The 25856-nt window shown below is 36.0% G+C and overlaps 1 protein-coding gene across 1 annotated transcript in view; it reads left to right on the top strand.

The window, feature by feature from the left end:
* Positions 1 to 25856, top strand: part of Malrd1 (MAM and LDL receptor class A domain containing 1) — a 470497-nt gene that overhangs the window by 206152 nt on the left and 238489 nt on the right. The window contains exons 25-26 of the mRNA XM_069991735.1: positions 15603 to 15850; positions 20132 to 20420. Of these exons, the coding sequence (XP_069847836.1) occupies positions 15603 to 15850; positions 20132 to 20420 (537 nt within the window). The remainder of the gene's footprint in view (positions 1 to 15602; positions 15851 to 20131; positions 20421 to 25856) is intronic.

The raw sequence follows: 25856 nt of genomic DNA on the forward strand, positions 1-25856 counted from the left end.
TACTGGCATAAGAACAGACCTCAAGACCAATGGAATAGAATTTGAAAACCCAGAAATGAACAATCTTAGAGTGGATTCTATTTTATCATGGACTAGAATTATTTATATCTTTTGAGATAGCTTTTTGGTGAGAAAATTTTATTTATATTTTTATATTAATGATGTGTATTATTTCATTATTGATGTAAATGCATTTGAATTTTAATCACTGGAAATAGCGTATGTCTTATTGATTGCTCAGGTCAAGATTTAATGAGTATTTGACATTTTTATAACTATGAAAGTTACTATACATTTTAAGGAAATTTTAGAACCTGAATATACACTTAATCATTCAGCAAATATTTATCTACTACTGTGCCCAGCTTTGTCTAAGATAGAGGAATGAAAAATCAGACAAAAATTTCTTCGCATAGAACTTCTATTCTGGTTTGTGGGATTATGGGCATGCAAGCATGAATCAAAATGAGTAATATAACTGTATTGACAAATAAGTACAACAGAATTAATAAAAGGAGAAAATAGATGTAGTAGAATATTGTTGGTACAAATCATAAAAAGGAAAAGAAAGAACTATTTAGTGAGTTACACTATTAAAAAATAATGTAGTCATGCTATTTTCACTGGTGTTATTTGAAAACAGTGAAAAAAACGTTTGATCAATCCACTTAATATGGTATACACCTAAAGAATTTTTAATACAAAGTGCATTTTAAAATCTTCAACAATTAAGATGTAGTGCTATGTATATTATTACCTTGTGAACAATAATCTTAAATTTTGTGTTTGTGTGTGTGTGTGTGTGCGCGCGCGCGCGTGTGGGCGTGTGTGTGCATGCTGATCCTGGAGCTTGAACTCAGAACTGTGCTGTCCCAAGGCATGTTTGCTCAAGGTTAACATATCCTTTTAAACGTGATAACTTGCAACACATTATGTGGTTTTATTGCTAGCCCAGGAAATTAGCAACGTTTGCAATCTGAAGTATTGTTTCAATGGAATGTGTATTTCTTTTGTCATCATAAAACCAAAAAATATGGTTAAACCATCATCAGTTGAAGATTTGTGTTTCATTCTTGGTCCATAATACTTTAAAAATATCAGCACATATTTTGTAATTAGCACTCAAATTACCTGACTTTCATACCACTGCTCCTTAACATTTTTCTAAATTATAATTTTTATCTTTAAGTGGTTGTACAAAGGAGTTGCCATTTCTCAAAGTAGACACTTGCCCAGTGTCACCCCTTTCACCTTCCCAAACCCAATCCTTCCCTCAATTTTCTTAATTTCACAGAATGCATTGAATTTTATGACTACATTTCTCACTTCCTGTCTTCATTCTTCTGTCCCTCTCTCCTTGATCCCATACCCCCATTCTCTAGTTCCTGATTACTGATGTTTATTTTGTTGGACTATGTGATTTAGCTTTTCTAAGGAAATACATTGATGAGAGGGTTCTTCTCTGAACCTACCATATTTTGGTTAATATACTTGTATGTACTTAGAAACCACCCCAATGTATATAAATATAGATTAATTCTAGTTTCCACATAGGAGAGAAAACATGCATCCTTTGTCACTCTAGGCTTGACTTCCTTCACTTAATATGATTTCTCCCTGGTCCTTCCTTATCTTTGCAAATGATGCACTATCATTCCTAATGGATGAGGAAAACTCCATTGTGAATATATGCCATCTTTTCTTGATCCATTTATCCACTGAGGGGCATCTGGGCTACTAATTCCTTAACTTGGCTATGGTAAATAGTACTACAATGAACATGTTTGTACTGGGGACTTTGCTGTATCCTGGTTTTGTATAAACACCCAGCAGTGCAATTATTTATTGAATTCTTCCAATAAAAGTGTCCTAAAGCAAAAACAAAGAAAAACAAGGTATGACCTGAATAATTTTGGAGCTTGATGCCCAGTAAAGGTGTTAGGAACATAAACATGCACATTTGAGTGCAAATTGCTTTTGGAGGGGAGAAGGGAAGATAATTAAGTTGTATCTAAATACTAATCCCAGTGTGGACCTGCATAAAAGTAGTACATCACTTTGAAAACAACCAGTGTTTTTTCAGGGACTGTATCAATCATTAGCTGAGAATAACTTCTGCTTCTTTGGGAGATTATGTTAGAAACTAGGTCAGGTATCATAATGTTAATAAGCCAGGCTTCTGTGAATGATCAGCTCTCCTAAGCTTCACAAATTCATTATTGAAGGAGGCGGCTGAACAACTGGGGCTTTTCATTGACTTTCCAAAATTATCAGTAGTCATCCATGCTCTAATATACCCAGTTTTATGCATAGCCCATATGACAGCAGTGTTTTCCAATCAGTGAAATAAGAGTGCAGACAGGGAAGATGATCATTCCTGGGATAAATCAGATTTTCCATATGCTTTTTTGTGTCACTTGCATTGTGTATTTTTGAAAGGTTGATAATATCTATAGAGGTTTTCCAAATTACTTATGTCCTGAAACTTTTTGTATGTAGACAAGTAGAATGAAATCTTCTGCTACATATGGATAGGAAATTTCTTGTTGCATTTTAAATTATGCTTCCTTTGTATAAATGAGAAATTCATATGTTAAAAGCCTCCACTGATATCAACCAGTGCTAAGTGACAATATTTCTAACCTTTTATTTTGAAATATTATGGATTATAGAAATTTTCAAAGTACAGAGAAATTCTGTATGCCCTTTATACAACTACCTCAGTGGTGATGAAACTATAGTTCAAGAAAACCAGAGACCAGTGTTTATTTTGTGTGTATTTTATGATGTTTTCTTGCATATGTATATACATATATTCATGCCAATCAATATTTTCCTTCTCCACTAATATTTCCCTTGAGCAACCCATAATAATCCCACTCTCATCCTCTCTAACCCTGGAAAAAATCTACTTTATTTTCTATTTCTATATTTTGTCATTCTGAGAAGTTTTATAAGTTGAAGCAAACAGTATATGGCTTTCTGGGATTATCTTTTTTTCTCTCAGTATATTCCTATTAAGTCTTACAGATTATGTGCAAAAATCATTTGTGTTTATTATATTGCTAAGTTGTATGTTAGAGCTGTGGTTTAACATGGTACAAGTTTCAAAGGTAGCTTACTACTTTATATTACCACCAAAAATGCAGCACAGACCCAGTTATGCAAACATTTGTGACCATTTGGTATCATAACTTATTTTTTGCTGTTCCAGTTTATAGAGAAGTATCTCATTAAAATCATAATCCTATTTATCTGATAAGTAATAACATTAAACATTTTTGTGGATGTTTGCCCATCCTCATTGTTGAAACATCTTCATGTCGTTTGCTTGTTTTCCCTTGAATTGTTTTTCACTGCTGCATTTTGAGTTTGTTCATTACAGAAAGGTAACCAACAGACACTTTCTCCCAGGTATTTATCATCCTTTTCTCACTCCCTTACCACTGTCATTTGGAGGGCAAATATTTTTAATTTGATAAAGTTCACTGTATTAATTTCATGTGTCTGATATGTCTTAGAGAGCTTTACCAAGTTCTAAGTCTCCAATTTTCTCATAGAATTACATTTTTTTTCTGAAATTTAAGATCTATTTTGCTTATTTTGTAAGATTTAGGTCAAGATTTCTTCATGCTATTTTTTTTTATCTCTATAGCTATCAAGTTTCTACTATATCATTTGCAAGAGTGGTGTCCTTTTATTTAATTGCTTTTGCTCTTTTGTCAATGAATAGTTCATTGCATACTTTTTGGAGCTATTCGAGGTTCTCTGTTCTGTTCTGTTGGTCCACATGTGCTATGGTTTGGATCTAGAATGTGCCCCAAAGGGGTGATCCTCAGTTTGGAGCTATTCTCGGATAGTGGACCGTTAAAAAGACTGTCAATCCTGGTAGGAAGTGTGTTTCACTGATTGTGTGTTTATGAAGGGGATTGTGGGAAGTTGGTCTCTGTCCTCTTTGGTGGCTTCCTGCCTGCCAAGAGTAAGCAGTTTTCTTTGCCACATATTCTCTCCACTGTTCTCCTCACCACAAACCCCAGAAAAGCTGAGACTCCTGATCATGGACTGAGCCTTCCAGAGCTATGAGGAAAATAAATAAACCTGTCCTTTTTTTTTTTTTTTTTTTTTTTTAAAGCTTCTACCCTTGCTATTGTTCCAACAATGGAAAAACTACTAAATTTAATTCTCCTACTACAAATAGTCTTGATAACTAAGGCAATGTAAGACATGTAAAAAGTGTTTAGTGATTCTTACTGGTTTATGATAATAGTTATTCTTACTTTACGTACACATTTTGGGAATATACCATCTATGTCTGCAAATAGCATTCATGTAATTTTGTAATGAATTACATTAAATGAGAAACATATTTGAAAGGAAGCTATGTTTCATATATTGTGTTCCAGTTCATGAGCATAACATGTATCTCTCTCATTTTGCTCTTTTTTATTTCTTTCATTAGTGTTTTATGGTTTTTAGTATATAAACCAAGTAAATATTACTTTAATACCTAAATGTTTTATTTTTCACGGTAGTAAAGTGTCTTTTGTTTTGTGTTCATTGCTTGTATACAGAACTAGAATCAATTTTTATGTCACTGTTATATCCTGTGATCTTGCTGATTCATAAAAATTCTTAGAGTTATTTTTTTAGTACATTCTAGATACTATCTGCAGATCATTATGAAAATAGCAACAGTTTCAAGATCTCCTTTCTGATCTGTGGACACTGAAATTTTGATAAAAGTCTTCAGTTAACCAGATGAGCTTAACATTTTTAAGGAATTTTAAATCATTAGTTGAATTTCATTAATAGTTATAAACCTATCCAAATGATCTATTCTGCATTGAAGAAGTTGGTGCTTTGCAAAGGATTGTTCAAACCATTCAAGCTGTCAACTTTATACATGTAGAGATATTCATAGAAATGTTGTATGATGGTTTTGATAGCCACACTATCTATGTATTCTGTGTTTTTTCCTTGTAGATATCTTTCTTTTATATAACAGTTTAAATGGAGAATATCAGTTAATTAAAGAAAACGAATAATGGACACAACTATTAATCCTTTATATAAATGTAATATAAGCAGTTTTCAATTTTGGATAATTGAATTTTAAAAAGAATCAGAGTAAAAGAGGATCTTAGAAGTTAGTTCTAACTGAGTAGTGGTAAGAGTTCTGAATTTATTTTTACTGGATTATTGTTAAGCTGAATTTTTCCCATTGTAGCACTTATTTCATTCTATTAGAAAGTGAGAACTCCACTCAGACATGTTATTGATAAATAAGCATTAACACATACTAAGTTCCTGTTGAATGAATTGACAAATGAAGTACCAACCAATGAATGAATCAATCACTGCTATAACTTCTTGACCTGACAGACAGTGGAGGTAGAAGGGACTATTAATTCTGTGTTGAATACTATTGTAAAAGAAAGAATGTATTGCCTTACATCAAAAGCTTTTGTAAAGCACTATTAGTTGTAATATTATATTTCCATAATATTGAACTAGTGTGTTGGGTCTTCATCCTTCCCATGAAAGACGGACGGGGTCTGAGGAAGGTAAGTGCTTGCCCATTCCCCAGCCTCCCTCAGCCCGGGAGACAATCAGACACAGTGGGGAGCCAAATCCAGCAGCCCTTTTTAAAGCCAAAAGGGGCGAGTGGCATGGCAAGGGAGGAAGAGGAACCAATCACTGTCAAGGTCACACCCTATCATGCACCTGAGCCTTCACGGGCTGGTTAGGCACTGATTAGAAGATCAATTGGGCTCTGCCCACTCTACTCTCTCCCAGCACCATCTTTGCTGCCCATGTGCTCTAGTGTTAAAATATTGTCTCAGTATAGGCTTTTTCTGATATTTCTTGTTATTATATTTCTACCTTTTTAGCAGAACTAAGATTTGAATTCAGGATAAAATGGTTGGTATGCTGCATCAACACCACTGAGTTATGTGTCCAGGTATGTCTGCATCACAGACGTGAACCACTATACCAGACATACTTTTTCTTTCCTATTTAAAATATTTTAAATAGTCATACGAAGGGTTTTCAATTAATTTTTTTATTTAATTGTATTGTCAAGGTTACAGTTACATACATAAGGTAGTTGAACTTGTTACTCCCTCCCTCATTTTTCTCCCACTTTTCCTCTTCCCACCAATTCCTACCATCAAGTTGTATAGTTCATTTCCAACATACTGTCTTGTGAGTATTGCTATTGCATTGGCTCACCCTTTGTCATCACTCTTTCCTATGATAATAAAATTTAGGAATTAGAAAAAAAAAGTAAGTGTCATTGATGACACCTCTTCAGATTCTTTTCAGTCTAGTTCTTAGGCATCATCATGATTTTCTCTCTTTTTTTTTTTTTTTTTTTTTTTTTTAGCAGAATGAGGGTTTGCACACAGAGCCTTGAGTTTGCTAGAAAGTCTTTCTACCACTTCAGCCATGCCTTCATCCTCAAAAGTTCTGACGCTTTTTTCCATCTTTCTTTCCCCTTTCATTGCAGTGCTAGAGACCAAACAAAAGTAACAATATTCTTAAATCCTATTGCAGCACCTTCAAATGCAATCCTATATTTTGTTGTCTTGTATTTCTCTTAGTACATAGTGTTAATTCTTCCTTTTTTTAAACTTGGATATCTATTTTATTTAGTTTTTTTTTTTAATTGTGAAAATACTGTATAGAGGGATTACAATTACATGGGCAAGATAATGAGCACATTTCTTATCAAGCATTGTTGCCTCCTCCTTTTTTTCCCCTTCCTGTCCCTTCCCATCTCCCACCTCCCCCCCAAGTTGTAAAGTTCGTTTTTCAACATAAAGACTTGTACATCTCATTGTAGTTAATTCTTATATTTGACTTTAAATCCTAGAATTAAGCATTCAGAAAATACTGAAGTAATGTTTCTTATTTGCCTATGTAGACAATGCAGACAATTTTAACAGTTTATATTTAACAGTTTATATTTGAGAATACTGTTTAATATGATGGAGAGCTAATTGAATAAAGAATAGACAGAGTTCCAGAAAATAGAAATGTCAAGAGTCATAGAAAGACCCAAAAGGGATGGAACATAGTGAGCTTCTCTGGTTTGCCAGTTGGAAACATCTGCTTTGAGATCAGGGAATAGCTAGACATGAGTCCAGCCAGACAAACAAAGGTACCAATTAACTTATGTTAAGAAACTTGAGGGGGGAGGAGGGAGGCTGGGAAGGGAGGTGAAGGGTAAACAAAGGAGGAGGCTGCAATGCTTGGTAAGAAATGTATGCATTATCCTGCCAATGTAATTGTAACCCCTCTGTACAGTATCTTCTCAAATAAAATAAAATTAAATTAAAAAAAAAAAGAAACTTGAACTTTGATTTGGGAGTGATTCACACATTTTGAACAGAGAAATAATCTAATCAGATTTTTTTGTTGTTGTTGGTCACGGGGCTTGACTCTAGGCCTGGGCGCTGTCCCTCAGCTCTTCAGCTCAAGGCAAGAGCTCTAGTACTTAACCTACAACACCACTTCCGGTTTTCTGGTGGTTTATTGACTTTCCTGCCCAGGCTGGCTCTCAATCGCGATCCTCAGATCTCAGCCTCCTGAGTAGCTAGGATTACAGGCATGAGCCACCAGCGCCCGACAGATTTGGGTTTTTGACACGTCATTCTGGCAGCGATATGGAAGGGAGCAACTTTGGAAGCCAAAGGTCAAAAGGAGACTATCTCAATATTCTAGAGAAAATAGTGTTGAATTTTCTTCAGTAAAGATGGGAAGATGAGAATAAGCATTTAGAAGAAAAAAACTTTACAAATATGATTGTTACTTAATAATGGAGGCTATCTGTACTGGGCATGTGAATGTCACTTCTATCCATTCTGCTTAGTGAAGCAAGAGGATCAGAAGGCTTTAAACATCATTTCACTTGTTGATTTATTGTTTGACATGTGTCCAGTAAAAAATGGAAATATGTGCAACCACATTTGACTCTGTAGATCTATAAAGAAAAATTTCTGCAGAAGATATAAAATTGGGAACTATTCATATACTTGGATAAATCATATAGGAAGGATATATATATATATATATACATATATATATATATATATACATATAGTCAGAACATCAAATAACAACAGCAATATGTAAGAGGAAGTTGCTTACAAAAGGGAAAGAAACTATTTAGTCGAAGAAAGAGAAAATCACATACTACTTGTAACATGGAATTCTAGGAAAGTTCTAATTCTAAAAGCAAACATAGTAAAATATGCAAACAGTGAATTACATAAAGATTCAGAAATCTATTGTGTTTAATAGCAAGGGAAAATTCTAAAATCACTAAGTGTTGTTTTTGGGAAGTGAGAGTAATTTAAGGTTAGAAATTGCTTTTCTCATTCAGTGGTGTCAGTTCTATTTCTTGCTGTAGTTTCTCTTGCTCATACCTATCTCAGCCACTTACATTTTAAACTGAAAGTGTGATTTCTCATTTCTTCACATTAACATTGCTATGGTTTTTATTGTTATGACTTCTACCAATTATGAAGCCTATCTGAACTATTTTCCTCAGCATAAGTTTTCTTGTATGAGTATATACCCTCCAAATATCTTCAGGCAAATGAATATTTTAAAAAAAAGTATAACCCTTGCTTTCATTGTATTTGATGTTGGTATAAATTGTGGAGGGGAAGGACAAAAACAAACCGTTTAAATAGGGATACAGATGGACCCATTGCAACAATGAGATGTACAATTCGTTATGTTGAAAACAGCTTTGGGGGGGGGCAATGGGAAGGGATGGGAAGGGGAAATAAAGGAGGAGGCAACAATGCTTGATAAGAAATGTACTCATTACCTTGCCCATGTAAGTAACCCCTCTGTATGGTATTTTCACAATAAAAATTTTAAAAAATATCACGTATGAAACTACAAATAATAAATCTAAAATGTTATATCACTCATCTCATTAAAAAAGTCAAAGGTGCCCTATCTAACCAGACAAGAGAAAATAATATGTATCAAAATAATATGTATCTATATATAATTTTTGAATTTCACTGGTTAATATAAGAATAAGTAGATTTTTCCTTTTAGTAGCATAAACCAACATCAAACAGGTTGAGTCTGTTTTGTCCTTACAATTACAAAAAATTAGAGACTTATTTATATTTTCTTTAAACCCACATAATTGTTCTCCTAGTAATAAACTATGATATAGAGTAAAAAGAGAAGTTTCATTTGAGATCAGACAGAAACAGAGAGATAGACAGTTGGAAATTTAAATAGAGGGACAAGGTAGAGAAGCAGTCAGGAAGGTCTGAGATGGTACAAGTTGATAACTTGATTTTCTGAGGTTTTGCCCTTGATCATTTGCATTACAGAACCCACTGGCTGGAAAGGTGGCTCAGTGGTAGAGCGCTTGCCTTGGATCCATGAGGCCCTGGGTTCGATTCCTCAGCACCACATAAGCAAAAAGAAAAAAGCCGGAAGTGGCGCTGTGGCTCAAGTGGTAGAGCGCTAGCCTTGAGCTGAAGAGCTGAGGGACAGCGCCCAGGCCCAGAGTTCAGGCCCCGTGACTGGACCCAAAAAAAAAAAAAAAAAAAGAATTACAGAACCCAGAGGTAGAATGAAAAATAGTTCAGCCTCATTATTAAAGATCATGTTTATTATAACCTACTATGAACTGAAAATTAGAATATGATCTTTGGTAAAGGTTTTCACAAATGAAGAAATAGCATTGAAGTAGTTAAAAAACTGAAGAGCACAATTTGCCCTTTTCACATTAACATTACTACGATTTCTGTAGTTATGATTAACAAATTACTGAGCCTATCTCAATTAATAATATTTGTAAAACACCTAGTTCTGGAATATAAAATAAAATAATAGTAAACAAAAAAGGAGTATTGGACAACCTGCTTCTTATCAAATGTAATTATTATAGTTGTTTAGATAAATCAAATACATCAGACATCTGAGCATACAAGAAATTAGGTGAAATAGTAGTAAAAATCTATATGAGAATGATGTCATTTGCGTAAGGGAACCTTACTTCATTGTTGGTATAAACTTGTTCAACCACTTTGGAAAGTAGTATGGAGGTTCCTCAAAAGACTCCACATAGAGCTCCCCTATGACCCAGCAGTCCCACTTTTGGGCATTTACCCAAATGTTTACAAACAAGACCACACTAAAGCTACCAGCACAACTATGTTTATTGCAGCATTATTTACCATAGCTAAGATATGGAACCAACCCAGATGCCCCTCAGTAGATGAATGGATCAAGAAAACGTGGTATTTATACACCATGGAATTCTATGCCTCCATCAGAAAGAATGACATTGCCCCATTTGTTAGGAAATGGAAAGACTTGGAAAAAATTCTATTAAGTGAAGTAAGCCAAGCCCAAAGAAACATAGGTCCCATGATTTCCCTTATTTGCAATATCTAGTATATGTATGAGTCAAGCAGAAAAGGTCAGATAAGGTGATGTTAGGAAAATGAACCCTAAGATATGTATTTTAAATGTTTTTTTCTTTCATGAATTTGTTTCTAACATATTTATAAAATGATTTCTTTGTTGCTTTGTATGTCCATCCCCCACAGTATAACCCCTGCTTTCACTGTATTTGATGTCAGTATAATTTGTGGAGGGGAAGGGGAAAAACAAGTCATTTAAATAAGGATACAGGTGGACCTGTTGCAACAATGAGAAGTACAAGTTGTCATGTCAAAACCGAACTTTACAACTCGGGGGGGGGGGGGGGAGGATTAGGTGGGGGAGGAAGGATGGGAAGGGATGGGAAGGGTAAACAAAGGAGGAGGCTACAATGCTTGATAAGAAATGTGCTCACTATCTTGCCCATGTAATTGTAACCCCTCTGTATAGTATTTTCACAATAAAAAAGTAAACCAATCATTTATTAATGATGCACTCTTATAAAATGATACTTGATACAAATACCATTAAATAGGAAAAAAAAGAATGAGGTCATTTGAATAGAACATTAACTGTCAAAGAGAGTTGTCAACAAATGTCATCTGATTTTTGTCTCCTGAGATTGCTACTGTTGAGTTCTAGCAAGCTTTAATGAAGTTGTTATGACCAAAGAAAAGATTCCAGCCATCAAAAATGATCTACTTTATTTTATGAAGGCTTTATATCACTGATAATAAAACTTTCAAAAACTAAAAAGGGCAAGGAAACTTTAGTTCCTACTCACTATGCATATAAATCAAAAAAAGCTTAAAATACTAGCAAAATAATATCAGTAATTTACTGGCATTCACTTTTATACAAATGTCTAGTTACATTTCAATAATATTTTAATATAACACTTTATAAATATAACAAAATAAGTCTCTGAAAAATGTCAATTGGTAATTGCTGAAATTATATATTTAAATGAAGCAACTATATGTTTTACAGCTTGAATAACATTACTTTTGTAACATGCTAATGATGCTCTGTCTAATGTTGGAATCATGAGGGTATTTATATTAAATTCAAGGACATACTAAGACATATCATTAATCTGATATTCTAAGATATAATAGTTCTGCCAAAAACAAGTTTTCTTAGTTTGGGGAATATATTTTGTTTTGAGTAGAAATAGTACATATCTTGTGAAAAAGACTTCACAGGCTTTAACATGATGTGTTATATTTTAAACAGTCATAGGACTAATCAGATATCACTTATAGGAGTAATAGTATTTATTTGAATTCATAGTCTTTGTATTCAAATGGCAAGTTCACAGCCATGGGAAATTTGCTATTCATACAAACAATTAAACAAGTGAAAATTACATAATGCTACTTTAAAAATAACTAAGCAGAATGGATGGAACTGACGTTCACATGCCAGTCCAGAGAGCCTCCATTAAGTCACAATCACATTTGTAATTTGTAATAATGGAGGCCATCTACCTCTTCATGAGCAACCAAGAAGGAGAGGATCTCTTATCTGCACTTTCTCGTTTGTCAGTTCACTTCTGCTACAAACCAAATTCAAAAAGGAATAGCATTAGAGTCACTGTGGTACATCATTCCTCAACACACAGCTCTACTATTTAAAATGTAGTGTTGCTGAACTTCAGCATTTTATCAGCTGAAATAAATATAATCATTATAGAGATGATATGATGATTAAAGGAAAAGACACATATTAACAAAGCTAGCACACAGCATGATCAGCACCCAATAGCCCATTTCTAGTCTGCTTAATTTCCTGAGTTGTACTTAGTTTCTAGACTATATTCTATAAATTTATATTGAATAAGTAAATGAATAGAAAGTTGAGACCTCTTTTTTTTCCTTCAGAACTTTATTTTGTAAGATCTTGCAACTAATTAGATGATGATCTTTCAAAGCCACACCTTTCAAATTGGAACAGTATTTTGTACTTGTAAAAGTATTGATCCGTGGGTAGATTATGGCATGTGGAAAGGTAGAATATAATTGATGAAACATTGTAGACAAAAGTGCCCATGTCTTCCATCATTATGGCACACCTGCCTGGCACTGGTATTAATTGCACCATGGAATGCCAAGAATTGACATTTGTTCAGAGAACTATTTGCTACATTTTTTTTCACCTGGCACCTCTGATGCATGATGAAATACAAAATGTGAAATTTTTCTATCTCACTCTAGTGATAAAAAATTCTAACAAATACATATATATTGTTTTCTTCATTGAAATGCCAGAATTAAACCAAGGAAACTTTCTCCAAAACTCTGTTAGAAATACGAGAAAAATATAATTTGCATTTCAAGATTTGTGTAGCAGTATTTATATACATTTTCTTTTTAAACAACCCTAATCTATTTTAACACACATTTTACATATAGCTTCTTAAGAGGCTTGTCTTTCTGATGACTGTGTATTTATTTACATTCTGCAAAAGTTACCAATTCAAGGACAATGATTTTACTGCATTTTATAATTTTAAACCAATGCAAATAAATGATGTGTTAAGTTGGAATTTAATATTATTTGAGTGAAATATACTTCCAAGTCTTCTGAAAGAAGACTTTGGAGAATTTTAGTGTTAGTATTTAAAAGAAACTATAAGCATGTCAGTCTATTCTAGGAAAGAAGATATTAAAATGTACTTCAAATGTAAATTTAAAGTTGAATTAGTAATTGGATAGAAAATGTCATGTTTTAGATTTAATCAGAGGAATTACGAGAATTTTTTCCTCAATTCTTAGAAACTGTAGAAATAATATTGATTGTTAAACCAGTTTTTTAATTAAGTTTGTTATTGTGAAAATATTGTTCAAAAGGGATATAGTTACATGAGCAAGGTAATGAGAACATTTCTTATCAAGCATTGTTGCCTCCTCCTTTATTTTTCCCCTACCATCCCTTCCCTTCTACCTCCTCAGCTACACCTCCCACCCCCACCCCAACCCTCCCACCTCCCATTCCAACCTAAATTGTAAAGTTCCTTTTTCAACATGGAGTCTTGTACATCTCATTGCAATGGGTCAATCTGTATCCCTATTTAAACAATTTGCTTTTCCCTTCCCCTCCACAAATTATACCAACATCAAATACAGTGAAAATGGGTTATACCATGGGGGAGGGACATACAAACAACAAAAAAATCACATATACCTTATAAATACATCAGAAACAATAGCAAGAAAGAAAAAAACCACTTGTGTCCCTATCTTGGGGTTCATTTCGCTTAACATCATCTTATCTGACCTTTTCTGTTTGTCTCAGACATATACTAGTTATTGCAAATAAGGGAAACCATGGGACCTATGTTTCTTGGGGCCTGGCTTACTTAATATAATTTTTTCCAAGTCTTTCCATTTCCTAACAAATGGGGCAATGTCATTCTTTCTGATGGAGGCATAGAATTCCATTGTGCATATATACCACATTTTCTTGATCCATTCATCTACTGAGTAGCATCTGGGTTGGTTCCATATCTTAGCTATGGTTAATGTTGCTGTGATAAACATAGTTGTGCTGGTAGCTTTGGTATGGTCTTGTTTGTGATCATTCCAGTAAATGCCCCAAAGTGGGATTTCTGGGTCATAGGCAAGCTCTATGTGGAGCCTTTTTTGGGAACCTGATTGTTAAACCAGTTTTAAAAAGTACTAGTCCTGTGCTGGGAAGTGGTAGAGTGTTTGCCTTCATGCATGGGTTCCATTCCTCAGCACCACATAAGCAGAAAAAGCCAAAAGTGGCACTGTGGCTCAAGTGGTAGAGCCTTAAGCTGAAATGCTGAGGAACAGTGTCCAGGTCCAGAGGACAAGCCCCACAACTGACAAAAAAAATAATAACATCTAAAGTCATATTTTATTGTTGGGTGATTCCTTAGCTGTTGGTATGATGAAATTGACATCCATTTTAGTAATTGTTTACACCCACCCCTAAATGGTATGGGAATTCAAAGCACCTGGAGCTTATTTTGTGTATGTAATCAACTGAGCATGGCCTTTGGTCATGATAATGTTAAAACCATAAAGCAAAGGCATAGCAGAACCTGGAAATTATTAGGGTTTGTTTGGTTTGGAAGAATGAGGTAAATCATTTATCTAAGAGGTGCTATGGATTCTGCAAAATGATGTATTATTCTCCTGTGACCAGTTTGCTGGAGAACTGGGGCCTTTGTGGTTTCATGGGGGAAAAGAATCATTCTTAGTCCTATCTAGATAAAATTAACTTAAAATATTTGAGCAGCTATTCAAATGAGCTGTCATTAAGAGACATCTTTATTTATTAGCATGCTATAATAGGTTGTTGCCAAGACTTTTAGCTTGTACCTTATTTCATATATAATTATAATTTTTGTTTCAGTGCTACTACCCAAGGAAAAAAAATAATTCAGGTTTTAACATAGTTCTAAACAAGAAATTTTTGTGCTTATTATCAAATTATTCTGTCATTAGTTATTCAGTCATTGGTAATTTGAGACCATACCTACTTAAAAATAAGGGCAATCAAAGTTTTAAAACAATTCAATGTTCACATTTATAACATCTTCACTACCACTACTAGGTGATTGCAGCCTTATAAAGGGATGACTTGAAATTTCTACTACCCAGGAATTGGAGGGAAAAAAAAATTTAAGCAATTTGTGAATAATAAAACACTCAAAGAACACCTGGGAATTACTTTGATATTCAATGCAGCATAACATAGTTAATTTTTGTAAATTGCTACAATAAATTAATTCAAATTATTACATCTTTTACTCTTCCACAGTTTTCTCATCTGTAATATAAATTACTGTTCTAAAAAGTAATTAAAATGATTAACGATAACTTATTTTAGGGAAGCTAAACCTTATTACAGAACAGTAAACTTCCTAAACTCTCTACCAAGACCTGAGAAATAAAGATGGAAAGTGAGAAGTAATAAATTATATTGCTAAATAGATATTTGGATGAGAAAAATATTTCTGAGCAGTTTTGAGGCTACAGCTAGGTTGTGGTAAAATGAACTAAAATATTCTATTTAAGTATTGCTATTATGATAGTCTTCATGGTGTCCTGATAATTACATGATAGGGCACGATCACTGTTATGCTGAATTGCGTACTATGAAGACGGCCAGTGTCCTTTCTCTCTAACACACATGTTTTGCAGGTACCTCCAGTGGGCGCTGTGATTTTGAATTTGACCTGTGTGCCTGGAGGCAGGTTCAGGATGATGACTTTGACTGGAGTCTGAAAGCTAGCAGCCTCTCAGCTAGAAGTCCAGAGCCAGCAGTGGACCATACCATGGGAAATTCATCTGGATATTACATTCTTATAAAGAGCTTTTTCCCACAGAAGCCCATGAGGACAGCCAGATTATCAAGCCCAGTTATAAGTAGGAGAAGCAAAGATTGCAAGGTATTGGGAAAAATCAGCATTGTGCACAATTGCTCATCAAGTTACATATAGAAAATAGAATGCCTTGAGCCAGAACCAGTATGAGTTTGGACTTATTAGGTATAGGTCATAGAAAAGAAAAAAATAGATAAAAATGAAGCAATAATTGTTGGAAAAATTGAAGTTATTTTTAATTATATTTTATTATCATTAAGTAAAAGTACAAAGGATTTTCCATTCAGCAAATGGATGTCACTTCTTTTATCATGCTCTTTCGTCCCAAGTGAACCCCTCCCCCCAAATTTCCTAGTTTCATAAGATATGCATTACATATTATGACTATGTTTCCCCCCTTCCACTCTTCATTTGTCTACTCCTCTCTTGTAAACTTCTAGTTTCTTGTTATTTGTTTCACTTAGAGCTCATTTTTCTAAGGAATTACATTGCTTGAATTCTTGCAAAAACACAGTTTTGTTTATACATTGGTGTACACTTGCATACAACCATGTATGTGTTTACTTGTACATTTGTCAATTAGATCTAGCTTTTCACACATGTCTTTCTGGGCCTGATGTACTTCACTTGATGGATTTTTTTTTCAGGTCCATTCATTTTATAATAACATTTGAAAGAATTTCTCTTACAAAAAAAATGCATGGATACTGTAGTTTTAGAAACCAATGGAAACTTGCATCTTTATTTGCTCATGAGCATGACTAACACAAAAGAATATAATACTAGTTGCATTTCCTTTGGATTTATTGGAACCATAAGAATTTTACCTCCACCCACAAAAATTAAAAAACAAGCAACATAATTCAATATCTCCTAGAATTTTTATAGACAAGAAAAAGTATCATGTGGTCCTTAATTTAGGAATGTTTAAGAAATTTCTGTAGAATTAAAAAATATATCAAAGACTTTATGAGCTAAAGAGTTGCATATGATATACATATGTGCAAAGGTTCCCATTGTATTTATTATCTGTGATACTGTTTAAATTCCGTGAAAAGTTTTGAGTCAGATTAGGAACTTTTACCTTTACACATAATATAAATTAAACATTCAGATATCATTCCATACAAACTTTGGCTATAAGAGACTGGTACATAAAAAAGCAGGCCATTTATTATGAGAAAATCTCCATAAGATGTTCTCACATGTATTTCGCTTTAGCTTACTCCAATATTTGAGCACCAAAAGGAAAATAGATTACATGTAAATAGTTATTAGCAGATCAAGTCAGATTAGGAGATGCTTACATGACATAGGCTTTATTTAAGTTTTCTAAGTTAGAATATTATGCTTTATTTAAGTTCTCTAAGTTAGAATATCTGTATATGTGCATTCACCATCCATGAATTTCACATGAGCTTTTTTCTGAGGTGTTTTGTTGTCTCATCTTGCATGGGTTTAACAGCTTAATTCTCACACTCCCACCTCCAGTCTTAGAAGGGAAAAGATTTTCTGAAAGAGAGCAAAGATACCAGATACGAATTTTGGACAGAATTTAATCTGCAATTCAGATTCAAACAATCACAGACTATTATGAAAATTGGCAGTAAGTTCAGTTGTAACCAAAGATAGTGTGATAGTGTGTGTGCCTCTCTGTGTGCAGGTATGTGTGCCTCTGTGTGTGTGTGTGTGTGTGTGTGTGTGTGTATGTGTGTGTGTGTGTATGTGTGTGTGTGTATGTGTAAGTCCTGGGACTTGATCTCAGAGTTTGGGTGCTGTCCCTGAACTGCTGTGTTCAAGGCTAGCACTCTGACACTTGAGCCACATTTCCACTTCTGGCCTTTTGGTGTTGATTGGAGATATTGGAGATAAGAATCTCACAGACTGTCTTGACAGGTCTGGCTTGACACTGCAATCCTCGGATCTCAGCCTCCTGAGTAGCTAGGAATATAGATGTGAGCCACAAGTTCTCAAACATTTTTATATGATTTTGTTTGCTTCTAAATGAGCAGTTCTTGTTACATGTTCACTATATGTCTGTACATTTAGCTCTATATACCTTCAAAACTTCTGAAAATTGCACATTAATTTCAGACTTAGAAATCTAATTAAATATGATATGTTCTTATATAAATTCTTATATAAATTCCACTTTGACTCCTAGGCATTTTTTACTTACATACATCCCTTGAAAATATTTGAATGTTTTTCATACCATGGTAACTAAGAACATTATCCATCTCCTGTTTTCCTTTGGTCCAAGAAACACAGTCCTCACTGATAAAAGCATCTGCACCAGAAGAAAAAGACCCTTTTGAAGAAATGTCAAAAATATTATTAGTGATGGGTGATTCATTTATTAATATTTATGATATTGATTGAATACAATGTCAAAGGAAGGTGATAGAAATTATCATGCCTCTCAAAAGACAAATATGTATATCAGCTAAGTAGACTGAGCTCACAGATTTTCAAGAGCAACATCTCTGTCCCTTTCTTTGTGCAAAACTTTCAAGCAGAAAAAAAAATGAAAACTTACCTTTTTTGGTGGATGGAGAATTGAAGGAGTGCAAACAAAAAAGATGGGAAAAGAAATAAAAACTCCAAGTAATGGAAATTTCCAGTAAAAGATACCTTCCTAGCTTCCTACCTTCCTTTCTATTCATTCTTGCCCTGTGATTAGGTTATATCTGTTGATATCCATCATTATCTTCGGGAACAACAGTTGTGGTTGTTTGGGTGTGGATGTTAACCTGCAAGCATTATTTGGAAAATAACCTGAAGACAGAGAAGTTTTAGTTGAGACTTGAGCATGCCTTGTGAATGAAGGCATGGAAGACCATTTCTGGGGCTGCAGGCCATCCACACAGTACTGGCCCCCACACACTGATGGTGCCTGCTGATGTGGCCCCAAGCTTTTAGGTTTCAATTGTGCCCAAACAAATAATTATAGAGTATATATTAGAAATATTAATCCATCTAAGAGATATTTTGTATCATTGAACATACCTGAAGATTTCATGAGCTGGGAAATTTGAATTAACTCCCCTACTCTTGTTCCTGTTTTATTTTTTTCTTTCTGTATCAGAGTCCTGCTTATACTCCTTAGTCACATCCTGTGCTCTTTTCAACACGTTCATTTTTCCTTTCTCTGGAATATGGCATGCATTATTACCAGTGTTTCAATGGTGGGGTTTTTTTTGTCCTGTGAAGATCATCTCCATAATCACTTTCTCTCATTCTCATTAGACAAAGAGCTTTACAAAGCTTAGAATTGCTATTGTTCCTAATATGTACAAGTCTTTCCCCCAGAATTGTCTTTCTCTTCCTCTTGCTGTGTGACAATGACTAAGAATCAGGTAAACTCATTCTTTGACACCTCACATTGAAATGTTAATCCCTGAAAATACTTATCATTTCTGCTCAGGGAAAAATTCCTAAGGCTGCTCTTTTATAAAGTCTGTTTTCTGTTATTTCAAAGAATATGTAGAGAATTGCTATTCTTGTGGCTCTGCTATACATAGTGGAGCCCTGAGGATCTTGGAGAAGTAAAAATGTGTGTCAAGTACAAGAATGTGTGCAGCAAGCAAGAGAGCATTTTATGATTTAAGAAAATGGCTTAACTTGTTCCTTTGATAATGAGCACAGTCTCACAATGATGCCACTAATGCATTCATGAAAGCACTGTCCTCATGACCCCAGTGATTTCATAAACTCCCATCTCCCCACACTTTTTCATAGCTGATTAAATTATCAAACATGAGTTTTGGAGGAAATATTCAAAACATACCCTTGAGGAATCTTTCTTTTGGAAGTCACAGAAATTGAATTGAACTCATGTATAACTAAATTCAAAACTTAATACTAACGAGGTGCTGTTGGCTCACTCCTGTAATTCTAACTGTTCAGGAGGCTGAGATCTGAGGATCATGATTCAAAGCCAGCCAGGGCAGGAAAGTCCATGAGACTCTTACCTCCAATTAACCAGCAGAAAACCAGAAGTGGCGCTGTGACTCAAGTGGTAGAGCACTCACCTTGAGCTGAAGAGCTCAGGGACAGAACCCAGGCCCAGAGTTCAAGCCTCCGGACCAACAAGAACAACAACAAAAACAAACAAACAAACACAAAAACCACTTATTGTACTATCTCTGTATTATCTTCTGTATGTCACAATATATCATTCAAGAACAGCCCAACTTCCCTGGGTATTAAAGTCCTCACTGAAGGGCAGACTGTGCAGTTTAATTTTCCTTTCCTGGTAGTAAAAGAAGAGTACTGTGATATAATTACAAGCAAAATTGAATGAATTGCACTCATCCTATCTCGCCTTCCTCTTCTTGGTTGCAGATCATTTTTCATTGTCACATGTATGGCAGTGGCCTTGGAGCCCTTGCCTTGATCCAGGTATCAGTCTCAAACCAAACAAAAGTTCTCCTTAACCTCACTAAAGAACAAGGCAATTTCTGGCAGAGGAAAGAATTACCATTGTTTGGTGATGAAGATTTCCGACTCATATTTGAAGGCACAGTTGGGAAAGGTTACCATGGCAACATCGCCCTTGATGACATTGTACTCACGAAAAGTTGTCTATCATCACACCATTACATGGAAGAATTGGCTGGACCTCTCCCAACAGGTATGTTTTCATTTGTGCTTGCTTTGGTGTTTGTTCAGGGCATGGATATAAAGAAAGGAGATGAGGAAGTAAAAAGACTTATACCTAAGATTTCATAAATGATTGAAGGAAATAAATCTCTTTAGAAGAAGTTACTGCTTAAGCTTTTACTCACTTCTAATTTTTCCTCCAAGTGTTGTTATATTTTCCAGTTCCTGAGGTCTCTACTCATTTTCTTATATCAATGACACATGAGAAAACTCTTTTGTTTGTTGTCTTAATGGGTTCTCAGCTAATGTACATGCTGGTTTAATGTAATATAGCAACGTCAAAAGCAAGGTTATGCTGCTTTAATTGGACATTATCATGGTTACACTCAGGGGCTGCAACCTGGTAAATCCTTTATTAAACTGAAAATATTGTGAGTCAAAGGTGCATTTAAAGGAGCTGGGATGTAGCTCAGTGACAAAGTACTTTGTTTAGCAACTTCCTGGGTTCGATCCCCAGTACCAACACAACAACAAAAGACAAAAACTCCAGTTTAAAAAGTGCATTTAAAGGCTGGGAACATGGATAGATTTGGGCCAGAAATCAAACCTCAACACTGCCCCCCAAAAGTGTACTTAATGTACTTAATTGAAACCTCCCATGTTAGCACCTGCCAACTGGAGGACCAGTTGATCCCTCTTGCCACTGCATAGCTGTGAGTGGGGGCCTGGCTCACCACTGCATGCCGGCATCCAGGTAGATTATCATGCCATGACTGCTAGCTCTGGAAAGCTTAAATGGTGGCATTTCATCTACTTACTATCTTTTAGTAGGGTTAAGTACAAAGAAAACCTTTACTATGTCTGCTCTTACTCATCTGTTCATCTGGGAGGGAGTATTTTGATAGAGTTAACAAGTTGGGCAAGAAATGTACTCACTATCTTATGTATGTAACTGTAACCCCTATGTCCATCACTTTGACAATAAAATTTTAAGAAACAAAGAAAAAGAAAAAGCTTCTAGAAAATGTTTCCCTGTGAATGGTTAAATAGGCTTTCCCTTGAAATGTTTCAAACATGATACTAAAAAATTTACAGGGTCACTTGAAGATATGTACAAACAAATTGACAAAACTATGATAGAAAGAGTCCTGGTATAAACAGGGAAGGAGTCCACTAGTGTAACTCCTATGAACAACAGAATGAAGAAATGAGGAAGTCAGAACATGTATTGGAGAGGGGGGATGTAAGAGGAGGATGCAGATGAATTAGAGAGAGAGAGTCTGGGCAAATAGAGTCATAATATTGAAAGTACTTATGTGAAAGTGGAACCAGGTAAGTTCAGGAGTGCATGGGAAGTAAATTGAGGAGTGCATTGGAAGAGAAGGGGGAGAGCGATGGAAGGAGTGGCACTGCTCAGGATGCATCGTTCTCATAAACTGGCATGTTGAATTCAAGCCTCATTGTGCAATTACTTAAAGATACTGGAAAAATGCTATAGGCGTTATGAACAGTTCAGATCTACATTAGCTGGGAAAGAAATGTGGATTTATTGCAAAAGTATTTCAAATTCCTTAGATTAATCTACTTCTTGGGAAAAGCCTTCCTTTTCTTTTCTTTCCCTGTGGGATGCTTCAAAGAGAACCATCCTTATTGCAAATAATGATGTTTAAAATAGCGGTTATGTAGCAATAATAAAAAATAATTTCACTTCATCCAAATACTGTGGAAGCGAAAGCTTTTGCTAGAAGGGATATAAAATATATTAAGAGGGGCTGGGAAGGTGGCTCAGTGGTAGAGCGCTTGCCTTGTATGCCTGAGGCCCTGGGTTCGACTCCTCAGCACCATATAAGCAAAAAAAAAAAAAAAAAAAGCCGGAAGTGGCACTGTGGCTCAAGTGGTAGAGTGCTAGCCTTGAGCTGAAGAGCTGCGGGACAGCACCCAGGCCCAGAGTTCAGGCCCCATTTCATAGGAATATGGAGAAAATAAAATATACATTTAATTCAATAGACTTATTTACAAGATGTGTAGGCATGTGGAACCATATTGGAACTCACTGGAGAGAAAGATGCCTTCATTTTAGTGTACAATGTGGCTGAGTCGGAGCACAGTCAGGGAGCACATCTGAGGAATATAGTAGAAGGGATGTTATGGGAAAACCAGAGCCTGAGAGAGAAGGGATGGTACCATATGGATCGTGCAGGTGGACAGTGACTGGTATTTAAAAGGAACAGGCATAGCTAAGTATTAGGAAGGAAATGGAATATACCAAGTGTCACATTAATTTATTTCCCCCAAATAAAGTTATGTGGGAAATATGTTGGATGACCTTAGGAAACAAACAAACAAAAAAAACAAGAAAGATCATGAAAAATTAAAAACTTACAATAATGCATTGATAAAAATGCATGTCTTTTATTAACATAGAAAATAAGAGTGTTCATGTACATAAAGTATGAAAATTGATAGAAATAGCTCTATTGGACGGACTCCAAGAAAAAAAAAGCCTGAACATGTTTATTTATATTAGGAATGTTCTGAAACCTTTCCTGACTATCACAGCTCTGATGCTTACATTCAGATAAAGCAGAAGAAAACACATTGATCTGAAGTTGTGTTTCTGAAACTACTTACTGTACCTTCACCTATCTTCAGAAATTGAAAGTATACATTCATTATTAGTGAGTGAAATGCTATCCTGTTTAGAGAGTCAAACTACGAAAAGATTCTGAATATCTATGACTGCCTTGTGAGTTAAAGGACTCTAGGAATCTGATATTTTTGAGGCGGGTGTATGTATAATATATATAATGCATTATGTAATATATAAGATCCATGTAACTTTATGTGTATATGGTCAAATGAATAGCCATCTCTCTTCCTTTGTAACATAAAAGTTGGTACAAGAAAGTTACATAAAGTCACAAAAATATAATACAGATCATTATTGTTAGCTACATTTTTAATTTTCCAGTTTTCCCTTTTTTCTAGTAAAAAAAGCGTTCATGGACTTTTCTGCTTGAGCTGGCTTCAAATCGCTATCCTTAGCTCTCAGTCTCCTGAGTAGCTAGTACTATAAATATAAGCCACCAGTGCCTGGCCTGAGATAGGATCTTTATAATTTTTCCTAGGCTGGCCTTGAACTCTCAGTTCTCATGCTTTTGTCTTCTGAGTATTACAGGTATGAGCCACGAAGCCCACCTGCAAATCTTGTTTTGTAATGGCTAACAAGTACAGTTGCTTCAAAGATTTTTTTTTCTTTCTTTTTTTGATGGCTGTGGGACTTGAACTCTAGGCCTGGGCACTCTTCAGCTCAAGGCGAGCTCTCTACCACTTGAGCCACAATGCCATTTTAGGTTTTCTGAGTGGTTTGTTGGAGATAAAAGTCTCATGGATGTTCCTGCTGGGGCTGGCTTTGAACCATGATCCTCAGATCTCAGCCTCCTGAATAGCTAGGATTCCAGGCATGAGCCACCAGAGCCTGGCTTCAGAGATTTTGTGTGTGTGTGTGTTCAGTTGTGGAGCCTGAACTCTGGGCCTGGGCGCCGTCCCCCAGCTCTTCAGCTGTAGACCAGCATTCTACCATTTGAGCCTCAGCCCCACTTCCGGCTTTTTCTGCTTATGTGTGCTGAGGAATCGAACCCAGGGCCTCATGCATGCAAGGCAAGCACTCTATCACTGAGCCACTTTCCCAGCGCCTTCAGAGATTTTTTTTAAGTCACATTTGTTTAATATGATTAGAACATTAAGTCAGACATGGTGTAGAAAATGAAAAAGATAGACAACCCCTGGGGCTTTTGGCCAAGAGAACTCAAACGTGTGAAGTATTTGAAAATGAGCATTCCTTGCCCTTGACTCCAAGTGCTAGTGTGTGTCAGCCACGGAGACAGTCCAAAGACATTTTGCTCACTTGCTTCATTCTGATTTAGATATAGAAAGTTACCTATTTCTAGGCTGGGAAGGTGACTCAGTGGTAGAGCGCTTGCCTTGCATGCCTGAGGCCCTGGGTTCGATTCCTCAGCACCACATAAGCAAAAAGAAAAAAGCCGGAAGTGGCGCTGTGGCTCAAGTGGTAGAGCGCTAGCCTTGAGCTGAAGAGCTGAGGGACAGCGCCCAGGCCCAGAGTTCAGGCCCCACGACCAAAAAAACAAAAACAAAAAAAGAAAGTTACCTATTTCTATGGGTATTAGAAATGTAAAACGTATATGAAATGTAAAGAATTGTAACTTGTGGTTGATATTATTCCTTCCTTCCTCCCTCCTTGCATCTTCTCAATCTGGTTCAATCTGGCTCAAAACCGGTTTAATATGGCTCGAGCAGGTTCAATCAGGCTCAGTCCCGCTCATACCAGTTTAATCTTGTTTAAGCCAGCTTGAGCCAGTTCCATCCAGTTCTGGGGCTCCATCCAGTTCAACTCAGATAGATCTAGCTCAAACAGGTTTAACCCGGCCCGAACCGGTTCAAAGTGGCTTGATCTATTGCAATCCGATTCCATATGGCCGGATCCGTCTCAAAACGGCTCGATCCAGTTCGATCCGGCTCAAACTGGTTTGATCCAGTTCGATCTGGCTGAAACCGTTTTGATCTGGCTCGATCCGGCTCAAACCTGGCTTGATCCGGTTCGATAAAGTTGGATCGGGCTCAAACCGGTTTGACCCGGTTCGATCCGACTAAAAACCGGTTTGATCCGGTTTGATCTGGCTGAAACCAGTTTGATCCGGCTGGATCCAGCTCAAACCGGTTCAATCCGGTTGGATCCCGCTCAAACCAATTTCATCCAGATGAAAACGGTTCGATCTGGTTCGATCCGGCTGGATCCAGCTCAAATCAGCTTGATCCAATTCGATCTGGTTCCATCTGCCTGGATCTGGCTCAAACCAGCTGATCCGGCTTGATCTGGTTCGATCCAGTTCGATCCGGCTCAAACCAGCTTGATCTGGTTCAATCCAGTTCAATGGGGCTTGATCTGGCTCCAGTTCAATGGGGCTTGATCTGGCTCAAAACGGTTCCATATGGCCAGATCCATCTCAAACTGGCTTGATTCAGTTTGATCCGGCTCAAACTGGTTTGATCCAGTTTGATCCGGCTCTAACCGGTTTGATCCGGTTCTAACCGGTTTGAACGGGTATGATCCGGTTCTAACCAGTTTGAGCCGGTTTGAACCGGTTTAATCCGGACTGATCCGGTGCTAACCGGTTTGATCCAGTTGCAACCGGTTGGAACAGGTTTGATCCGGTTTAATCCGGTCTGATCCGGTTATAACCTGGTTTGATCCAGTTTGAACCGGTTGAATCCGGTCTGATCCGGTTCAAACCGGTTTAATCCGGTCTGATCCGGTTCCGGTCTGATCCGGTTCTAATCGGTTTGATCCGGTTTGAACCGGTTCGATCCGGTCTGATCCGGTTCTAAGCGGTTTGAGCTGGTTCTAACCGGTTTGAACAGGATCAAACCAGTTCAAACCGGTTCTAAC

Source organism: Dipodomys merriami, unplaced genomic scaffold (assembly GCF_024711535.1).
Source record: "Dipodomys merriami isolate MVZ:Mamm:240054 unplaced genomic scaffold, mDipMer1.0.p SCAF_4, whole genome shotgun sequence".
In the NCBI taxonomy this organism is placed as follows: Eukaryota; Metazoa; Chordata; class Mammalia; order Rodentia; family Heteromyidae; genus Dipodomys; species Dipodomys merriami.